At 32.2% G+C, this 22,243-nt stretch overlaps 1 protein-coding gene across 2 annotated transcripts in view; it reads left to right on the top strand.

Moving 5' to 3' along the window:
* Positions 1 to 22,243, top strand: part of LOC143247576 (glutamate receptor ionotropic, kainate 2-like) — a 158,256-nt gene that overhangs the window by 77,701 nt on the left and 58,312 nt on the right. For both annotated transcript variants that reach the window (XM_076495887.1, XM_076495878.1), the window contains exons 3-4: positions 5,160 to 5,411; positions 13,278 to 13,462. In XM_076495887.1, the coding sequence (XP_076352002.1) occupies positions 5,160 to 5,411; positions 13,278 to 13,462 (437 nt within the window). The remainder of the gene's footprint in view (positions 1 to 5,159; positions 5,412 to 13,277; positions 13,463 to 22,243) is intronic.

Below are 22,243 nucleotides of genomic sequence, written 5' to 3'. Positions count from 1 at the left end.
CGTCCAAAAATCGATAATTTATAAAATTGGCTAAAAATTGTGTGTGTAAACCTTCCTAATATAACCCCACGTACCTTTTTGCTAATGTTAATGGTGCCTCCTTATATAGTATAAATCAATACTACAATATATATATATACATATATATATATAATGCATACGACTTAATCAAATACGTAACGAATTACGTCATTATTTACAACACCGAATACAAAAATAGCTATAAATTCACTTCTGATCCTTTGTTTAACTTATGAGCAATTTTAATTATTCAATTAATATATTGTATATAATATTAATCCAATTAATGGTTTTAACCCTTGGAGACAAAGCTGGTTTAAATGTCTGTTTTCTTCTACCACATTTCTAATTTATTTGAAAATATATTACTAGTTTTATCGTGCAGGCTCATTTCTTTAAATTAGCACTTCAAGTGAGCTTTTCTTTTTAGTCCTAATATTTTGAATATACAAGAAACATGCATTAAAATTAACTAAGAATGTTTAACTTAAACTTTAAAAGGTACGTTTGACTCATATTGTGATTTTAGTTTTCACACTTTAAAATATTTCATTAACGCTGCGCGATTAAAACGGTTTAACTACCTTTTACTGGTGAACTCGCAAACTGTGGAAAACGTTCTCGTCCTGCTAAGTCGAGGAATTAATGTTAGATCTATGTATTCGGCATTTTCAAGTAAGTAATTAATCTAACGTTTTATAACGAATAGAAAATAAAAATCACATATTTCAACACGCGGCTAAGAGAATATTCTTGAAAACAAAGTATGAAGACTGATAACATTGTCAATGTTAAAAGCTAAGATTAGTCAGTCGACAGCTTCTCACAAAGCTAATACAAAATCTAAAAGTTGTGAGAATATTTTTCGAACTACTTGTTCAGGACCGAGAGCCACGTAACTGACATCTACAGATGCTTTAACTGCAGCTGTAACAACACAGTCTAAAAGATAAAGTGCTTTTAGTGTCACTACATACTGCTATATATGAGCATTCAACTAGATTTTTTTAAGATTGACACATGACGTGCCGATCTGTTGAGTTGAAAAATTGATGTAGTTGCATTTTTTTTAATATTTTGAAACCATTTGATGATTTTCGTCCAAATAATAATATTTTATATTAAATCCAATATAAATTGATTTTTTTTCCAATTTTTCACTTCTGTCTAATTACATTGTTCGCAAATGCTGCTGAATTTACTTATTTTCACTTTGGAGTTATGGGTCTTTTTAAACGATGCTACGATTTTATCTTGATGCATTGTATATATAATGGTTAAAATTCGCATTCAATGAAGTAGATACTTAGGTGCTAAACATATAGCACCGATGTAGATACACCACTAGTAAGCTCTGCATCTTACTACTTAAAGAATGCCGCCTCACGCTGATTGGCTGCCTCAGGGTAGGGGAAAGAGGATAGGCGACTATAATGGATGATTACATAATAATCCCACAAAGCAGAAAACGTGTTTCTAGGTCATTATAAAGGCAATCATGACTCATACAATACATGTTTTATCATGTGAATAATCAATCATTAATTACTTAAATCATTCCAAAAAAGAATGTTTATGTTTATTCATTAATTCATATATAATTAATTCGTCCCGTAAAGGACACTTACACTAATTCATTAGTTAATTAAGTCGTCATAAAACGACACTTAATGCTAATTAATTATTAAATTAAACTTCCTGTCCTGAAAGAATGATGTCTTAATTAAAACTTACTATTCTAATTATTAACCACGTGTCTCTAGATTTTCAGTGATATGATATGTTTAAAAATTATATAATTTACTTTTAAATATTAGTAATTAACATACAATGTACATACATAGAGTTTTAGACAGTCTGAAAGTTGCGATATGTTAAATAATAGTACACTAAGTAAATTACTCATTTATTGTACTTAGTGGTAGGACGAATAGTGGTTACATTATAATAACTGTGTCATTCAAATAATATGTATGATTTGTGAAACATTGAAAGAAGTTATGTATTCCATGCTTTCAATGTCAGATAAAAATTGTCCAAATTCTAAGACAGATGGTACTGATATTTCTTTATATGCATAAATAATTACACCTTCAAAAAGTTAGGACTGTGTGTCTATCTTTTTATTTTGTGTTTAAACGACAAATATGCGAGTTTCAGATCGAAACTTAGTACAATTGATGTTACAACTTATTTCGGTTGTAAACAAACTAGATTTATAAAACATGAAAAAAAGTATGCGTTATATTTTACCATAAGTATAAAGTGAATGTTTATTAAAGTTTATTATTATAGTAATCGATGTTTTTGTTATAAACACTGAATTATTATCAAAACTTTAATCACGTTTTCCTTGGACTAATTATGTAGCATCGTCAAATATTTTGTTCTTTTTAGACTGATTTTCTCAGTGAGTTGTAATCTCATTCAAACATTTCACATTAAATAATGATTTTGACAACTTATTATATCACTGACAATCTTTAAACGCCTGGTTAATAATTAAAATAGTAAGTTTTAATTGAGACATCATTATTTTAGGACAGGAAGTTTAAGTTAACGGATGTATTCACGTTAAGTGTCTTTCATTATGACGATCTGATTGACTAATGAAACAATGTTGTGTCATTTTTAGGATGAATTAAATATAACTCTTCTTATAATGATTTAATTATAAACCAGTTAGTGTTAGCATCATTCTTAGAACGAAGTAATTAAATAATGAATTTTTACAATGTACTTTTTATGATGATTTAATTATGAATGATTTAATAAACTATCGAATTATTGATTAATTTTATTCTTCTTGAGACATATATTGTATAAGTCATGGCTGCCTAGAAACATGTTTCTACTTTGTGGTATAATTATTTAATTAATAATTAATGAACTAGTAAATTAGCATTCATTCTTATTTTTAGGATTAACCAGTTAATTGATATTAAGCGTCCTTCTTGGAATGATTTAATTATAAATAATTTAATTGTTTGTTTGTTTTGGAATTTCGCACAAAGCTACTCGAGGGCTATCTGTGCTAGCCGTCCTTAATTTAGTAGTGTAAGACTAGAGGGAAGGCAGCTAGTCATCACCACCCACCGCCAACTCTTGGGCTACTCTTTTACCAACGAATAGTGAGATTGACCGTCACGTTATAACGCCCCACGGCTGAAAGGGCGAGCATGTTTGGTGCGATGGGGATGCGAACCCGCGACCCTCAGATTACGAGTTGCACGCCTTAACACGCTTCGCCATGCTGGGCCTGAATAATTTAATGAATTAGTCTGAAGTATCCTTTTTAGAAATGATTTAAATAAATAATGATTAATTATCGACATAATGAGAGGTATTGTGTGAGTCATGGTCTCATGTCATGGCAATCTAGAAACACGTTATGTACTTTGTGATACAATTATGTAATCAGTCATTGTAGTCGCTTACTTAATATGGAACTATAATTTCATCTCTCCATAAGTTTATTTGTGTCCTCTGGTGAAGTATTACATAATGGCCACCTATCTTGACGCCCTAATATCGCGCCCCTGACAACGAGCCCTCCTCTTTATTGCAACTTTTGAAATTATGACTTTTTTTTTTTTAATGAAATCTCTCTCTCTCTCCAACATCTTCCCTTGAAGCAGCCAATCAGCGTGAGGCGGCATTCTTTGAGCAGTAAAACACGAGGTTTACTACTTATGCCACCATATACTAACATATACAAATTGTTGTTATTAACTAATTAAGTTTTGTTCGCAGCAAATTTACGATCATCCGACAGCGTAATATTTATGGCAGAAATTATAAGCAACATCCCTTGCTAGGAAAAATATTCGCAGAGCAGAGTCTTAGGACAGAAAGGGCTCCAAAACTATGGTACAACCTGGGAAAATGGCAAGTTGTAACCTAAAAATTGAGTCTTAGTCATTTATTCTGATACCATTAACAAGATAATAAATTTTTAAAGTTGAAAAAAAGTTCACAAGCCAAAAGTTCACGCATTTCCAGTCGCACCGGAAATTAACAGTAGTTTTCATTAGAAAGATAGATGGAGAAACTGAAAACACAGAATCACGTTCGACCACACACCTGTTCAATCGCCTGATGTAACTCAAATAGGTTTTGTGCCTCTGCTGTACCGAATCGTGGCCTTGAAAGCTGATATCCACATATTACAATTCAATTATAGATACTGTGATACGTTTCACACTCCCTCTTAAATTACCTAAGACTAACAAAATCAAACTTGTCCAAACAAATCTTTTGTATTAACAGTTTGCGGGGAATAGACACTTATTTGATTAGCAAATCATGTGTTGTGTTTAACGGAAAATAACAATGAGTAATGTTTAACGTCTCTTTTACCTAACTTAATTTAATTTTATAGAGTATTTTATAGTGTCCAAATAGGATTTTATCTTCATAATTAAGTTCAACCGGTTCTCTAAAATACTAGAGATTTTCTCAACTAATACTTCCCTAAACCTCATGCTTCTGCAAAGAGATTTTTACCTTCTTTTGTAAAATGCAGCATGAATTTAACCATTAGTTCCAGATGACAGTTTTTGCAGAAGCATAAATCTACATCTATTTATAACAAGTCAGTTTTGGATTTGTGAACGTATAATTATACGTTTTATTAAATTTCTAAACATGTGTATTACTCCAGTTCTCCAGCTTTATTTTTTTCCAATTGAAAAGAACTTTTACTGTTGTAAGGGACATTTCTCACTGTTTACAGCTGTTAAAGTAACTACATCAAGTCCCAGAAATTTCTTCTCTCAAACTTTATTTCAGGAAATCCATGTTAAATACTTTACCCTGCGACAAAAACATGAAAACGTAAAACTATCTTTTTAACAGATTCTTTGTAATTAATTTTTACATCTTTATAAGGCAATAAAAGTTATTTAAATTATTATTTTATTATACTGCAGTAAATCTATATATTTAAAATGGTATCTTCAATGGCAATTTTACATGTTATAGATGTTATTTTACTTATTTATGAAGTAACAAACACATGATTTAAATTATTTCTTTAACTTACAATCTTAACTTTTCTCAACCAGTAAACTAAAGCTATAGATTTACATACTGTTTGTGTAAGAATACATAAAGTAAAATTTTCCTTGATCCTACAGCTTGTGACCTCCTAGACCAAGGAGTAGCCGCCATCTTTGGACCACAGTCTATTGAGCCAAGTGCAACTCTACAGTCCACGTGCGGCGTACTAAACGTGCCGCACATAGAAACACGCTGGGACTTCAGAATTCGACCGGATAATCACACTGTTAACTTATTTCCCTTTGCTAACAGTCTTAGTGAAGCGTATCGCGATCTTATCAAGAGTAAAGAATGGAAAAACTTTGCGATCATTTATGAAGAAAATGAAGGTAAACATATATATATATATTCTATTTACTGCCTACCTTCTTCCTTTTCCATGGGAAAGGGAACAATAGTAATTTTCTCTAAACACATCCCCTCCTCTTCTTTTAGTAGTTAAGTAATTTATTATTTAGTACTAATTATTCTGTTAAAAAGTAGGGAGAATATTACGAATGGCACTATGCGATAAAAAGCATAAGGTTATAGAAAATATTTTCTACACGCAACAAAAGTATCCAACTTTAGAACGCATGGCTTTATTTATTGTAGTAATGTGTATTAAATATTCATTGTAGTGGTCAGCAATACCAAGATTCAATATAACTCTAAATGAGAATTATATAAAAACTTCAACTCAACTGTTCGAACTTGATTTTTCTGTTGAAGTGTTCTAATAAGTTAATTTGCCAACGTGATTAATCCTGTAACTGAGCGAACGGTTGTGTTGTTTCATGTGTTTTTTGCTCATTTATTGAGTTAATATGTGATGAAACCAATATAAAAATATTTTGTATTATTTATTTGAGAGTATTTGTTGTGGGATTGTCCAAGCGAATTGTTATCGTCTGGTTTATTGATAAGTTAATTTAGGAAAACGTTACGGCATCAGTTTTAAACGTTTACACTTTTTAAGTTTTCGTCGATTAATGATGTTTTCTAAATTAGTTTTGCTCCTGTATACAGTTATTTGTGTTGCTTATGTCCGTCACTTAGATCTTTCTTAAAATCCACCCTTAAAGTAATTGAAAAATATATTAATTTCTTCACTTATTTTTATTATACAACATGACAGTTGAAAGTGTTTTTAATAACTAAACGAACTTGGATAAGCCAGCTGTTTTCCTTTGACTATTTCTTTGTTTGGATTATCACACTATGTCGTCTTCAAAAAAGTTTACACTTTGTTACAATACATACACTTTTCGAGGATGTATCATATAATCTAAACTATTTCTAAGTTTATTGTTTTTAGAAAAGACTTACTCGTGTAAAATCATTGCGTTCGGAAACATGCTCAAGCAATAACAAAAGTCAAAGGTTACCTTCAACTACGACTTTACAAAAATATCAGTAAAAAAAATCTTTGAAAAAAAAAGGAAATTATTTTTTTCAAAATGCACAAATTGCAAAATGGTTAATTTATACAGTAATATATAATATACTTGCAACGTAAAAATTATATATTTATATATTCTATAATTTGGTCTTTATATTAATTGGCTTTTTAACTATCTTTCTTATCTCACTAGTGCAGATAGCCAATTATATAATACCTTTGCGCTAAATATCTCACATACACAGATAGTCCATTAAATAGCTTTGCACTAAAAAAACACCAGCGTGTTGCTATCCAACACTTACAAAACGTTGGATTGAACAACTGTTCTTAGCTTTAAACTATCTTATCTCACGAGCGCATATAGTACACTGTTGTTTTTCGTTAAAAAAGAACAACTCTTATCTAGCATTTGCAAATAACTCGGTTAAACAAACGGTGTTGGTTTGAAATTTTCTCTCAAGTTCCTCTTAAACGTAAATATATTTCATTAACCAATAACTAATATGGAAAAGCATTATACAGAGTATGTGTTTGCAAAAAAAATCTATGAAGAATGTCTTTAGGGTTTTGTTAGAAATTATTGTTTTATGGGTTGCTTATCACCATCATTCTAAGTTGTTTATGTTCAATGTAGTTAACCCCAATATTAAAAAAAACAGTCAGGTTAAGGATATAGTTCTTTCTCCAAGTGTTTAATTTTGTTTAATAGATTCTCTAAAATATACCTAATTTGGTTATTGGTTACTGTTGATTAGCTACGTTACCTCATAGCTCAGGAATTTGAATTACAAGTTAAATCACAGATTAATAAGATAGGGAATAAAATTTTAACAACAGTTTTATAACTATAAACGAAACTACAAAATAAGTGTACAAGAATTCGTACACTTTTTACGAGTGTTTATGTATATTAACTGAGAAAATGAACTTTATGTAGTTGGATTTATATTTGGATTAATTTGTGCTTAATTCAAAACAACAACAACAACAACATTAATATACAGGGAATTAAGTATGCTACTTTAAAACGGTTCTGAATAAGCAGATCAGTGAGTCACGTGACAAACACACCAATATCAAGTCGCAATTGAAAGGTATGTATCAAAATTATGTTTTGACATTGTTTTAAGTTAGGTAGATAGTCTGTTGTCACCAAAAATTGATCGCACAAAATATTCATAAAGATATGTTCAGGCTATGTGCTTCCAAAATAAGGATATCCATTACAATTAACGAAACTGAGATATGAATATAAAGGAAGTGGACGCACCACGAGAGTCTAGAAAGAGATCTACAGGAAGTCATGGTCCAGTTGAGACAAGCTTAGTGCGACACATTGTAACAGGTGAGAATTCATGAACACAGAAGTCAGTGTCAAAAGTCGTCCAGGTGATTAAGGCAATATTACGTAACATCTTGAAAAACAATCTACATTTGTAACACTGGTACAAATAATGTGAATATAAGTTTCTCCCACAGCAAATCCAGGAAAGAAAGGGCAACTATACAGGGCGTCCCAAAATAAATATACCAAGAGGAAAGTTGAATACATTTTTTATTATTAACAATAACATTCAGAACAAAATATCTTTTGAAGACGTCTAACTTTTATTGATATTGATGATTATTGTTACTTTTTGTTTGTCTTTTTTAATTTCGCACAAAGTCACACGAGGGCTATCTGCGCTAGCCGTCCCTAATTTAGCAGTGTAAGACTAGAGGGAGGCAGCTAGTTATCACCACCCACCGCCAACTCTTGGTCTATTCTTTTACCAACGAATAGTGAGATTGACCGTTACATTATAACGCCCCCACGGCTGAAAGGGCGAGCATGTTTGGTGCGACCGGGATTCGAACCCGTGACCATCAGATTACGAGTCGAACGCCTTAACCCACCTGGCCATGTCGGTCCATATTATTGTTACTAGTTACATTATTTATAATTATTATTTATGAACGTGTTTTATTGCAAATTTCAGAACTGGTCCTGTTCTTGAGTAAAATTACAACTACTTAAGAGTTTCCCAAGTTCATCCATTTGTATTTTTATTTTGGAGATATTTGAAAACAAAATATTACCATCACAAATCATGAGAAACCGAAGTTTCGTATCCGTGTTGCTCTTATGCTGTATTTTACATTCCTTCAGCTGTATTGGGAAATGTGTTCTCAAAATTTCAACACAGAATTAAATTGATTATAGCCTATGATGAAATATATGTAGAAGTTTAACAATTAAATAACATGAAGTTTACAAGTCTTCACAAACATTTTGTTGCTCCCCCAAATAATACAAATGTTATTCAACTTTCTTTTCTGGTATATTCATTTTGAGACACCCTGTATAGAATTGTATGAAAGTTACTTCACACCGGGGAAATATTGCAATACTTGGTGACATTCATGAAAGTGTAGTATACCTAGGTACACTGTAACAGGCATTGTGCTACTTTATGTCAATAAATGAATGGACAAAAATTCCAAAGTATTACATGGCCTTTCACAAAATTTGTCGAGGAATTCATAATCATTGCTAGATATGGAAGTTAGGAATCATGAGAGAAAGTGTATTTAAGACCAAGAACTTTACTTGCTATCGAACCAACGTTCTGTTCTCTTTGTACCACAAAGAACTACAGACTTTGTATATAAACGAGCCAATAAGATGTCGGTTCAACTATATAAGGTTACCACAACATATCTATTTAACTGTTGCATACTCCTCAGGCTGGTGAATCAAAATAGGTATTCTTGCTATTCCTTAAAAAGACAAACTAATGAAGTTGCTGGAACTCACCGTGTATGGATTTCTGTACGATCAGGATGCTGGGAAATCGTAATTCCCATACAGTATATCCAGGCTTGACCAAAATGTTTGTGTATTTTGTAACAATTATAATCTTTATAAGATGGAATGAAAGTACATTTAGCACAGAGAAGCTGATAAATACATGCTACATTAAACATTTATATATGTAATGTGTATAGACAGATTCTATGGATATCTTAAAGAATTTATTAGAACCGCAAAAAAAAAAAATTATCAGACACCTGTTTATTTTTAAATTTCGCACAAAGGTTCTCGAGGGCTATCTGTGCTAGTCGTCCATAATTTAGCAGTGTAAGACTAGAGGAAAGGCAACTAGTCATCACCACCCACCGCCAACTCTTGGGCTACTCTTTTACCAACGAAAAGTGGGATTGACCGTCACATTATAACGCCCTCACGGTTGAAAGAGCGAGAATATTTAGTGCGACGGGGATGCGAATCCGCGACCCTCAGATTACGAGTCGCACGCCTTAATACGCTTGGGCATGCCGGGCCATATCAGACACCTATAAAAATAATGTGTAATTCCGCACTTCACCTAACACAATAAAACCTTACCTGAACATACATAATGTCAAAATATAATCGGGCATCGTGTTTTGTCTGTTAGGTTATTAATATAATCTATCTTGATTTAATCCCAACATGGCATTAGGAGGCGTTGGTTTAGGTTCGTTGTTAACATTTTTCACTTTAGTTCTGCCCAAGATTTCTCAGTAACATTACAATCTAGAGACTTTGTTGGCCATGCCAGTCTGGTAACGTCCTGCTTGTCGAGATAATCCTAGGCATATGCACACTGTGGACAGTGACACTGTTATCACTGAACACAAAGTTATTGACAAACCTTGCTATAGCATATGGCAACTATCATCTCCATGTGATGCCTGTAGGAAACGTCACTGAATGTTCCTCAGATGATATGAAAATTAATTCTCCATCATGATGAATAGTTGCTGAAACATATACAGCACTACCTCTGGTGTGTTCCCTAAGGAAAGACAGTCTCCCCTCGTCTGTTTTCCAGGTAAATGACGAAAACGAATCCTACCATCATTTTTAACAAACCTCACAACTCATTTGAAAATATTACTTGTCGTCATGCCTTAATTGTAAGTTGGCATGTTGTCTTACCCAAATAATATGGTGAATTATGGTTAATATCGGTTTAGAGATAGTAAAATAACATTGTTTGGTTAGTCTCCTGTTCACTGTTCTTCTTTATATCCTGGAATGAATCTGCTCAGACCCTGAGACCCTATCAAGTGATCTCAAATAAAATAACTCTCGTCAAGGACATTTCTTTTCTAACGGTAAATTGTCGATGAAAATAGAAACCATCTACAACAATGAAACTATGCGTAACACAGCCTCTTCAAAAATGTATTTTTGAGATAGCAACATCGTACAGGAATTTCACTGACTTAACTAAATTTCTACTGCTAAATTACCCAACACACCTACATTGTCGAAAGGTGTTGTAAGACTTCTTTTGACCTAAATACGTTAGCCTAATTGAAACACGGGAAGTAATTTTTTGGTGGCTACCAGCAGACTTTCTTGGAACAACATCTGCTGTAGTCCAATGACGTTCAGGATACAGTACACTTGGGGTACCCTATTGTTCAGGTCCGGCATGGCCAAGTGTGTTAAGGCGTTCAACTTGTAATCCGAAGGTCGCGGGTTTGATTCCTTCTCACACCAAACATGTTTGCCCTTTCACCTGTGGAGGCGTTATAATGTTACAGTTAACCCCACTATTTATTGGTAAAAGGGTATCCCAAGAGTGGGCGATGAGTGGTGATGATTATCTGCCTTCCCTCTAGTCTTGCACTACTAAATTAGGGACGGCTAGCGCAGATAGCTCTTGTGTAGCTTTGCGCGAAATTCAAAATAAACATAACCACACCATACTGTTCTGTCAATGTCCGTTTGCTTCACACTATTTCTGAACTGTGGAATAATTTGACGCCCTATAACTTCTGGCGCCTGATGAGACATGGCTCTAAATCAAGTACAGAGAATTTTTTAAACAAAGCATTGACCTGTTTCGGAAAACATTATACCAAAAGAAAACCGTTTTATACAAAACAAGTGTACATGTATATTTTGAATAAAAACTGCTCAAAACAACTAATACAAAATAACAACTCGTAACATGTTTGTCTAATGATACGCTACCTTCTCTGTTACTAATCAGGCATTTACTCAATGTAGACAATAACATCAGTATAGTACAGTATGCAAATATTTTGGCCAAGACTGTAGATAACTGAAAATAAGCAGGGAAGAATGACGTGTTTGAGACATGACAGCTTTACGACGGAGTCTTTTTCTATGAGAACTACGTTTAAGACCATTGTTAAGATGTGTGTTTGTGTTTTCGTATGGCAAAGCCACATCAAGCTATCTGCTGAGTCCACCAAGAGGAACCGAACCCCTGATTTTAGCGTTGTAAATCCGTAGACTTACTGCTGTACTAGCGGGGGACCATTCCATTGTCAAGATGCACGAACGTCAGATTAAACAATGCTTGACACGGTAGTATGGAGTGTAATAACATTGTGGAGCTCCAAAATCGATTTAGTATGACATATAAACTCTCTGTATTTGTATGAATATACTTAATTAGTTTGTCCCTCTGATTTTATTTTTAGAAATAATTATGTATAAAAATACGATTTAACAAATATTTTATATTGAAGCTATATTAATGTATCAAAAATATGTATCCCAGTCATTCACATGAACAAATAATAATAATAGAGTAACTACTTTTAAATGAACCGTTGTGAAAGATAACTAAACCGCTTAAAGTGTTTCGACTTTAAAACAGAATAAGATTTGTTAACTGCAAATAAAATATCTTCCAATGAAAAAATAAAGCGTGACTTGGTTAATATATCGGACTGGGGATCCGAGAGTCTTGGGTTCGAGAACGTGATACCATCAAATGCCTTTTGCCGTTTCAGTTGTGGGTGTTTTATGAGAGTGACAATCAGCCTCGCTATGAAGTTAAGAGTAGGCACTTCATGCAACGAATGATGCCAGTTGGTTGCCCTTTCTTTTGTCCACAGCTCTAAATACGGACCACTATACCACTTAGCCTATTGTGTGTATAAAGTATCGGTCAGCTAAACAAACTTATGACAAAATAAATAAGATGAATCAGAATAGAAAAACAGAAATAGACTTAGTTGTCTTGTGATATTAGACACTTCTAACCATATGTTTTTTCTTAGTTTAATAACTATGTCATCCCTCTATAGCCCCTCACAACTAGCTCTTTCTGAAGGTCATTTGATTTAATGGTCATCAGATGGCTGTACCTGCTCATGACAAAAGAAAAAAACTTTTGCAAAAAATTAAGGCACATCTTTCATCCCAGTGTAAAGTCAGTAGTTTAGTGAGTTTTAGTTGTTTACTGCTGAATAGTTTAATTTGCCCAAAATGGAATTTCCGGTTAAAGAAAAAAAAAGGAATGACTTACTGCTAGATACAAAAGTCAACTGGAATGAACATTACTTGATAATTAGTAGATGATTTTTAAAGAAGTAAAGCTTGACTTTTGACACACTGTATGTGAGATAGGAAAGTTGAAACTTCAGTAGCCTTACCACCTTTCTTCATTTATAAAGAATTAAACTTTCTAATTGCAAAGTAAGTTTTGAGTCAACTGTCACTTTCCTCAAGATGAATCATGTATTATGATGGCATGATATGCTATACCACCAAAAATATCAAAAACATACTTTGTATTCATTACCAGTGAATGAATATTTTCATATTTTTATTTTAAGCATTCAGAATGCTTTATTATAATTTTTTTAGATGTCACTATGAGAAGAGCTGCAGATTGCATCATGGGTATTTGAATTTTTACTGAGGCTTTGCACGTGATACTCTTTATTAATGTTAACGTAGCAAATCCTTTCTCGACATCTTTCATAACACATAAGATTTCCGTTTCTTATACTATAGCACTAATACGCCTTGAAGAATTACTTAAAGATCCCCTAATGCGAGAAATAAAGCAAAACGTACTTGTCAAACAGCTTGTGCCAGGCCAGGAGTACCGAAAACTATTGAAAGAAATAGGAAAAGCAGGTGTAAAGAATCTTATTGTAGACGTTCCGACAGAAAACATTGTCAGTCTCCTTAAGCATGTAAGTACGTGTGGTTGTTTGTGATATAATTAAATTGAAGAATGGTTAACCTCAGAATTTAGTGTTGTAGTGAATCGACGTGAACCGTAAAGATAATCGTATACATATGTTAAAGATTTCTTTTCTTTTTAAACTAACATTATTACACAGCATTAATCATAAGCCTATGTTAATTTAGTTTACTATATGGTGGAATAAAGCGAAATAAAACCTTATAAATATTGTAAAAATAATTATTTTAAATAAGGATGTTGAATATACTATTTCTGTCACTGATTTAAGCAATTAGGTTGTTTTGAAAAATCTGTTGGTGGTCAGCTATATAAATCTAAATCTGAATAGTTTAAATAGTAATTTACATGAATTTAAATTTGATTACCTCAAGCAAGTGAAATAGTAAGTGTGATAAGCCTAAATTTATTTAGTTCAAGCAGGGAAATGGTAATTTAGATATGTCTGAATCATAGTAAATGTGACTAGTTGAAATGAGTAAAATAGTGGTTTGCATTAATCTAATTGTGATTCAAACGATTGAAATAACAATTTTGTGAACCTAAATGTGATCGGATCAAATAATCAAGCTTTAGATGATAAAGATGAATTAAATTTAAGGTTCACATGAAAAATTAGTAACTTCATTCATCTTGGAGGAAATGAAATACGATTGATTAAGAGTCATCAATAATGATGGTTAATTTGCTTCAAATAAAACTAATAATGTAGGATGCATGATGGATGCTGTGAAGATTATTAATTAACGATGTCTACTTGTATTCATACTAGAAAAGTTTCGGGTTGACTTGTAGATGAATTACCTATAATCATGTGTAATAAGCACCACGGGGAAATAGGAAATGATAGAAGAGGAATGGTTTCTATAGTAACTGAATTTTTAATAGCAGTAGCTTCATCTTTATATGTTATGTATTGTTAAGTGTCAGAAATAAACATACAATTAATTTGATTTATTACATGTGTTATAAACAATTATACTTCCTAACATATATTACATTTTGTTTTCTGTATATGGTCCGTTTAATCAGATAGCTGTAGCTGTCATTTCATTTGGTAAAGAAAACAATGATCACAAGGCTTTCTTTTTCTAATTTAATAAATGTTATTTATACATGGGCAAGATTTGAAAGACGGTATTTTAACATTTAGTGTTATAATGAATGAATATCGTTTTTAAAAATATTATAGGAACTCGTAACTTTTCAATTTAAAAATTTCTGTATACCTAATTTCAATTACCTAAAAAATAATAATTATCTTACACAGTATTTGAAATAATTTCTTCTTGGGTCGTAACTTTTCTGTCTCGAATCTGTGTTCTGGTAATATTAATCTCTTAATTCGACTCAGTAATCTAGTTTTTTTGTTCTTTTGTTATTATTCTCAGTATCAAACTGCAGTAAAATGAAAACAACGGCTCTACACAATATTATATTCAACAGTAGTCATTTGTTCTCATTTGGCAAGCTGCCAAAAGTGTCTATCGCGTGAATTGTTGAGAAAATTGTATGCCGTTAGATACTTATATACCGATATCAGTTTTGTATGGAAGCTAATGTTGTCTAAACTTTTGCTTTTGAGATTCTCATTTGAAATCCTTTGCGAACAGTCAGTTTTTATTTATTTACATTAAATTGAAGAAAACTTTAAAATGTTAATTTCAACTTGGTTGTAAAATATCTTTTTTCAATAGAAGTAGGTAGAAGTAGGAATACATGTCTTATTGGAAATAAATTAAATAACTTAAGATATTTAGATACGTGTGAAAGATGTATATGCAAATTAAATAAAAAGGAAGCAGCGTCTTAAGTATGTAAAAGCACGTGTTTGTTAACAACCTTCTCAGCTCGCTACTCAGGTCTAATCTAGCTACTCAATCAACATCTCAGCCACTAGGTTAAAATTTGCTGTCATTCATTTCATGAATAAACCTCAATATCGCAAGTAGAACGAAGAGAAACAAAAATCTCTTCACATTCCTGATTGTCGTTCAGGTCTCTTCGAGGCCGGAAATATATAAAACCAAAATATTTGTCAAAGATTGAATTGAAGAGTACGAGATAACTGTTAGTTGTTGTTGTTATTGTTTAGTTATAAAAAACTATAAAGACAAAACTGCACAATATCATCATTATTGGTATTTCTGGTCAATAAGTTACAAGTATTAATCAGCACGTTTACGATTAACAATAACCTGAAAACAGTGAAAAAGTCCGAGCTAGGAGCTAGCTAAAAAAATTACCATCTTACTTTTAATGTCACTTGTACCGCTGAGTAAAGTTCTTTATACCTACTTAACGAATCATTTCGTTTTAAGTGTAATAAAACTGTGCTCCACAGCCTTAAAGCTTTCTATATCAGTGTTTAGAGTAAAACCGCAAAATATTGATACACAGTTTCCTTTCTTAACATAATTGTATTTTAATGCGCAAATAATAATACAATTTATAATAACAGTTATAACAAATAATGACTTATATACTAAACGTTTTGCAAACTGACAAACAATACTGAGTCTTCAGTCTGGTCTGGAATTGAATATTTTATCGAGGAACAACTTGCGTAATATTTGGCTATAAGAAATGTTTCATAATTTTTTCACACGTCTTGTTGACACCTATATGATCTCCCATAAGTAGTTTATTGATCACTTTCAATATATCAGAAAGATATGCCTTTGGAACGTCGATTTGATAAACCACAGCCCAGGCCTCTAAAGCTGGCATATTTAGTGATATCCATTTTTTCATAAGCATTTTTAAAAAAATAACCATTTAGAACTTTCTCAAGTTCATCTTTTGGGAGCGCATATTTAAATATTGAAGGGATCTGCGAATCCTTTTCTTGCTCGGTGATCAGCTCACTTCTAGCAACGCGAACTTCACTAAATCCATCATTGTCACTTACCAAGGAATTTTCAGTAGGACATTGATTCACAAGGTCCCTTTTAGATACAAAAAATGCCTCAGACAAACCTATAATGTTGTTCTCTGAACAAGTGTCTATCATCTCTTCTTAGCTTAACTTCTAAGCCTGAGCTCGAGTCACAGTACACGAGGGAAACACGTCTGGATTCTCCTCAATAACAACACCATCCTTAGATAAAACAGTGATCAGCTCTCTAACTATTTTTGGTTCGGCAACAACATTTCACTCAGCCAAATCGTTTCCCAATATTAATTATACACTCTTACCTGGCAGGTTTTACTCCAACTACAACTGGTCCTGCAGCTAGGTCTGATGTTAAATAAATGTTATGAAGATGAACATTAATAAAGCTACCCTCAACACCCTGAGCAATAACAGTGGTAGGACTCGAATCTAAGGGCAATATGCCCTCTAACAACAATGATTGAATTGCCTTATTATCACGTAAAATGTGTATGTGTATGGGATTAGCAGTGCCATTCGTCAAAGACACAAAATCAAGAGACACAAAAGGTCTAAGTTCCTCCCTAACTACATCAATCTTTATCAGTGGCTGAATCAACAACATCGGGTGATTTGGTGAAACTACGTCCTTATGTGAACACGAATGTATTGGGTGTTGTCTCCTTTTCTTTTTTTAAAAAGTGACGAACACGCTTTGATGAAGTTTTATACTGAATGACTGAATATTTCGAACTATAAAAGCGGTATTTTTTAGAAGAATTCTCAATTTTATTAGAATTTACAGATACAGTTTTTTTGCTGAGATGGCAGAATTTTTTTATGAAAGTTGCTTTATGTGTTAAAATATAATCATTGGAAAGAGTAGCTGCTCCTTGTAATGTTTCAACTTTCTTTTCATCCAAGTAAGTTTTAAAGTTGTCACTTGTACAGCGTTCACATTCTTCAACCAGATATAATTATCTCAGTTTATCGAGACTGTTAGTCATATTTATAAAAGTACACCATTAATCAAAATAAACCTCTTTTTTGTGGGTGAATTCCATATAAATTTGACTATCTTACTTGGGATAACTTCGAAACTTTTGGCGATAAGCTTCTGGTATTAACTCATGTGTATGCTTTGAGAATAGCTGTTTAACTTTATCATAATCCAAACAATCTTCTATAGAGAGAGTGGCATAAGCTTCTTGTGCTTTATCAGTTAAAATACTCTATAATAATGGTTCTTTTTTGGTTGGTTATTCCATGGTTTAGGCAACTTTCTTAAAATGTTGGAAGTATTTGTCAAATTCATTTTCATTAAATAGCGATTCTTTGATATACCGATTGAGTTCAAAGTTGTCGTTTTACCTTGGCCAATCAGAGTTGAGTCTGATTTCCATTTCTTTCAACCTAGCTTCTTTCTCAGCTTCGATACGGACTTGTTCAAGCTCAATTTGTATGAGTTTAACTAGATTTCGAACTTATCTTTATCACTTAACTCTGACTGGCTGGTGGAGACTCTAGAGTATTCTCATAATACTTCCTCGTAAAAAAAGTCATCGTCGACTATTATTTCAATAAAATGCTTTTTAATATATTTTTATCATTAATTCCCTAACCTCTAATTTTAAAATTTTAAACAATTCATTTTTCTTATAACCTTAATAACCAAATATGATCAAATCTTGTTGGCACTGATAAATATAAATTGAATAAGCATTTGAATTTTAGTTTATATCAAATTTTTGTCTCTGATTCAGATCTCTGACACGAACCCTCAGTTTATTATGTTACATATTATAATTTATTATATCTCGGATGAGTGTTTGATTTGTTATTTTATGTACGTTACGTCTTACAATTTCGTATAGCCAGAAATTTTAGGTTAGAAGTTAAGTGAATGTTGATATGTATATATTTTATCATTGATACATACAATTTTCCTTATTAATACAAATGTGTTTTAGCTTTCAAACAATAATACAATTTATAACAACGGTTACTAAAATAATTTATATACAAAAGTTTTACAAATTTGCAAACAATACTGAGCCTTTTATCTGGTTTGAGACTGAATATTTAATAGACGGCTCACGAGGAGCTAATTAATTCTATGTTGATACACAGGTACAATTAACCTGGCGGAGAAGCGAGCTGGCTGCTTCACTGAGAACATTTAAGTTTTTACTCACGCAAATATGTGAGGTACTCGTAGAAATACTAATTCCCTGAATTCTCTGAAGTTAAACGGCTTTTAGTTTTTTAAAATCTGTAAAGGTTCCTGGTCAGATAACTGTAGTTTTACGATTAATAAACGTTTATCATAACTACACCTTCCGAGGCTTACAGCGTACTGACTGAAGCAAACCATTAATATTATTAAACTGGCTCCTGCCGAGCCGATTTATAAAACTTAGCGAGGTTCTTGAAAGTGAAGCTGGTCCAACAGTACTGGTATTTATGTACATGTATACATTGTTGATTCTTACGCTCGAGAATCTTCTACAAATTTAGAGAACAAGCTAGAAATTCAGAGTACACATTTAACAATGTATGTTACAAACATTTAAAAAAATTTAACTAAAACGAACATCGATATTAAAATAAATATATATTAGTTAAACCGTTAAGTGAATACCAATATAAATGAACTTCATGACTGATACACACAATTTTCCTTCTTAATACAAGTATATTTTAGCATACAAACAACAATACAATTTATAATAACGATTACTACAAATAATTTTGCTTTTGAACAAGATGTAATATTTAATTTATCTATATAATGTTAATTTTGCTTTTTTTGAGCTTTGAAAACATTTATTTAAACTTTTTCAGAATGTAGTGTCTTAAATTTTAACGAGACTCAGCATGACCTACCAATCGATACTCTAATCATCAATTGTGTTTAGAGATTTCTGAACGCGGTCTGCTACTATTAGCAGACTTATTGACACTCTCGTCAACTAAAAATACTGCATGCACGATAGAATATGAGAAGTACCCCACTGTTACAGCGAAAAGCTTACGGATAACAACGCTCAAATCAGCCGTTCAATTCCTCTCGGTGGATTAGGCAGATAATCCGATGTGGCTTTATTATAAGAAAACACACACAGATGTTATTAGGGAAAACCCACAGGTAAAATAAATACTGGGTTTAGATTATTTTAAATGGTTTTGAATTTTAATCAGATAAAACTTGTTTACCCTTTGGAAGGACAATGAGATTGACTTTTGCCATTAAATGTAAAACTGTAATATACTTAAAATGTATAATACTAATTAAAGTCTAGTAAAATTAAATTAACCAAACAGTTCAACATAAGACATACAGTAAAGACTGACATCAATGGTTTTATACCAGTATAACAGTTTAAGACTAGTAATATACATGTGGGACCGGCATGGCCTGGTGGTTATGGCTACAACTATGTGAGTTACTAAAGTGTGTATAATATACGGCATGTTCGAATCCCCATCACACCAAGCACGCTCGCCCTTTCATCCGTGTGAGCGTTTTAATGTTACGGTCAATCCCACTAATCGTTGGTAAGAGAGTAGCCCAAGAGTTGGCGGTGGGTGGTAATGATTAGCTGCCGTCTCTCTAATTTTACACTGCTAAATTAGGGACGGCTAGCGCAGATAGCCCTCGTGTAGCTTTGCGCGAAATTAAAAAACAAACAAGCCTAATGTACCATAACAGACAAACAGATATATAGGTATAAAGCATTACAGACTCGATTTTAAGAACTGTATCAGTTAAAAAGGAGAAAATGTAGTGGCTACGACAAAATCAATATCACGTAAGTGTTCAACATGTCGCCATTTATATTTCTTGAAGCACATCACAAGCACGGAACGAACGTATAAAAATATGCAAAACACTTTTTTGGGTGTTTTTCTTCTTATAATCTAAAGCTAGTGTTTTAGTTGGACTCTCAACTATTAAATGTAATTAATGTTTTTTTCTTAAAATTTAAAGTTAGTGTTTTAGTTGTACTCTCAAGTTTTAAATGAATTTAATGTTTATTTTTCTTCTAATCTAAAGTTAATCTTTTAGTTGGACTCTCAAGTTTTAAATGTATTTAATGTTTTAATTACAGTATGAATTTTTGAAGTATGGGTGGCTGTAGTATTTTAGATATAACCTAAAATTTATTAGTGTTTTAATTATAATCTGAAGGACTCAAATGTAGACGGTAGTTTAGTTATAGTCTGGGGTGTTAAAGTATAGCTGATGTTTATGTTTGAATCTGAAGCTGTGAAGTATAACTAATAATTTATTTGAATTGTTTTAAGTTGAACAAATGCAATCAACATATTTTAATTGTATTAAATTGTCTTTCGTATTTCACAATGATGCTAAGATATTATTAATAGCATACGAAAAACTTGTCGAATTTAGTCCATATATTTTTAGTGAATATTGATCAAACTATTTGAAATTATCCAAGTATAGTATAACTTTTTTTCAAAATGATAGGACAAATATTTCAATCTCTCAGAGTGGATTAAACGTTATTTAATTTTCGTATATTATTCTAGTAACCATATATCATAATTTACTACAAAATAATTTTCAAACACAATACACGTAACTAACTTTTCCTTTATTGGAGTTTCTTCACAATGATATTGCTCTTCATATGCGAGTTTAATTTGAAAACATACTCACTGACAGTTTAATTTAAATATAATTCTTCTATGTTTTTAGATGTCAACTTGAACGTTTTTAGGTACAATCTACCCTAGGCTTAGTGAATAGGAATAGCATGTTCTTAAACTACTTTAAACAAGAGAAAGAAAGAAAGAAAAAAAAAACAATGAAAATATTTTTAAAAGGTCTCGATGAGTTGGTAAAAAAAGGACTAATTTTATTTCCCTTAATTTGTTATTTATATTATATGATTAAATTACAGTGTTTTTACATCTCTAGAAGTCCTGTGTGATAGTACTTTCTCTTGTCACCTGACTTTGTGAAAAATATAAAACAGACATATCCAATAATCAAATAATCTCAAGCTTTTGAACTTGCCACTTAGAAATTAAACCAATTGGAGCCCTTAAGCTAATTATGTTTGCAAAATCATTTACAATAGAACATGAGCCAGATGGAAAAAGTTTCTTAATGTTTACCAGTATTATTTAACATAGTAACTTAATGTTTACCATTATTATTTAACATAGTAAAACAGTGTATTCCCCAAATAGTTTCTCAGTGTTGCTACTATTCTCTTTTTACCTCTGTGTTGTAATATGAAGTGACCTCTCATCACGCTCTCAACCTGAACGCACTCTGTGTTGTAATATGAAGTGACCTCTCATCAAGCTCTATACCAACCTGAACATACTCTGTGTTGTAATATAAAATGACTTCTCATCACGCTCTATACCAACCTGAACATACTTTGTGTTGTAATATGAAGTGACCTCTCATCAAGCTCTATACCAACCTGAATATACTCTGTGTTGTAATATAAAGTGACCTCTCATTACGCTCTATATCAACCTGAACATACTCTGTGTTGTAATATAAAGTGACCTCTCATCAAGCTCTATACCAACCTGAACATACTCTGTGTTGTAATATAAAGTGACCTCTCATCAAGCTCTATACCAACCTGAACATACTCTGTGTTGTAATATAAAGTGACCTCTCATCAAGCTCTATACCAACCTGAACATACTCTGTGTTGTAATATAAAGTGACCTCTCATCCCGCTCTATACTAGTGGTTCCCAACCTTTTTTATGCCCCGCCCCTTAAAAATTTTAATATGTTCTCGCACCCCTCACAGTAATTATTTATTTTAGAATAAAGGTGAAGGTGGCCAAAACAAATGTTATCTCGCACCCCCTGGAACGCTATATCGCACCCTTGGTTGGG

The sequence above is a fragment of the Tachypleus tridentatus genome, chromosome 1 (genome assembly GCF_004210375.1).
Source record: "Tachypleus tridentatus isolate NWPU-2018 chromosome 1, ASM421037v1, whole genome shotgun sequence".
Taxonomy (NCBI): Eukaryota; Metazoa; Arthropoda; class Merostomata; order Xiphosura; family Limulidae; genus Tachypleus; species Tachypleus tridentatus.
This window is presented reverse-complemented; position numbering and strand designations above follow the sequence as displayed.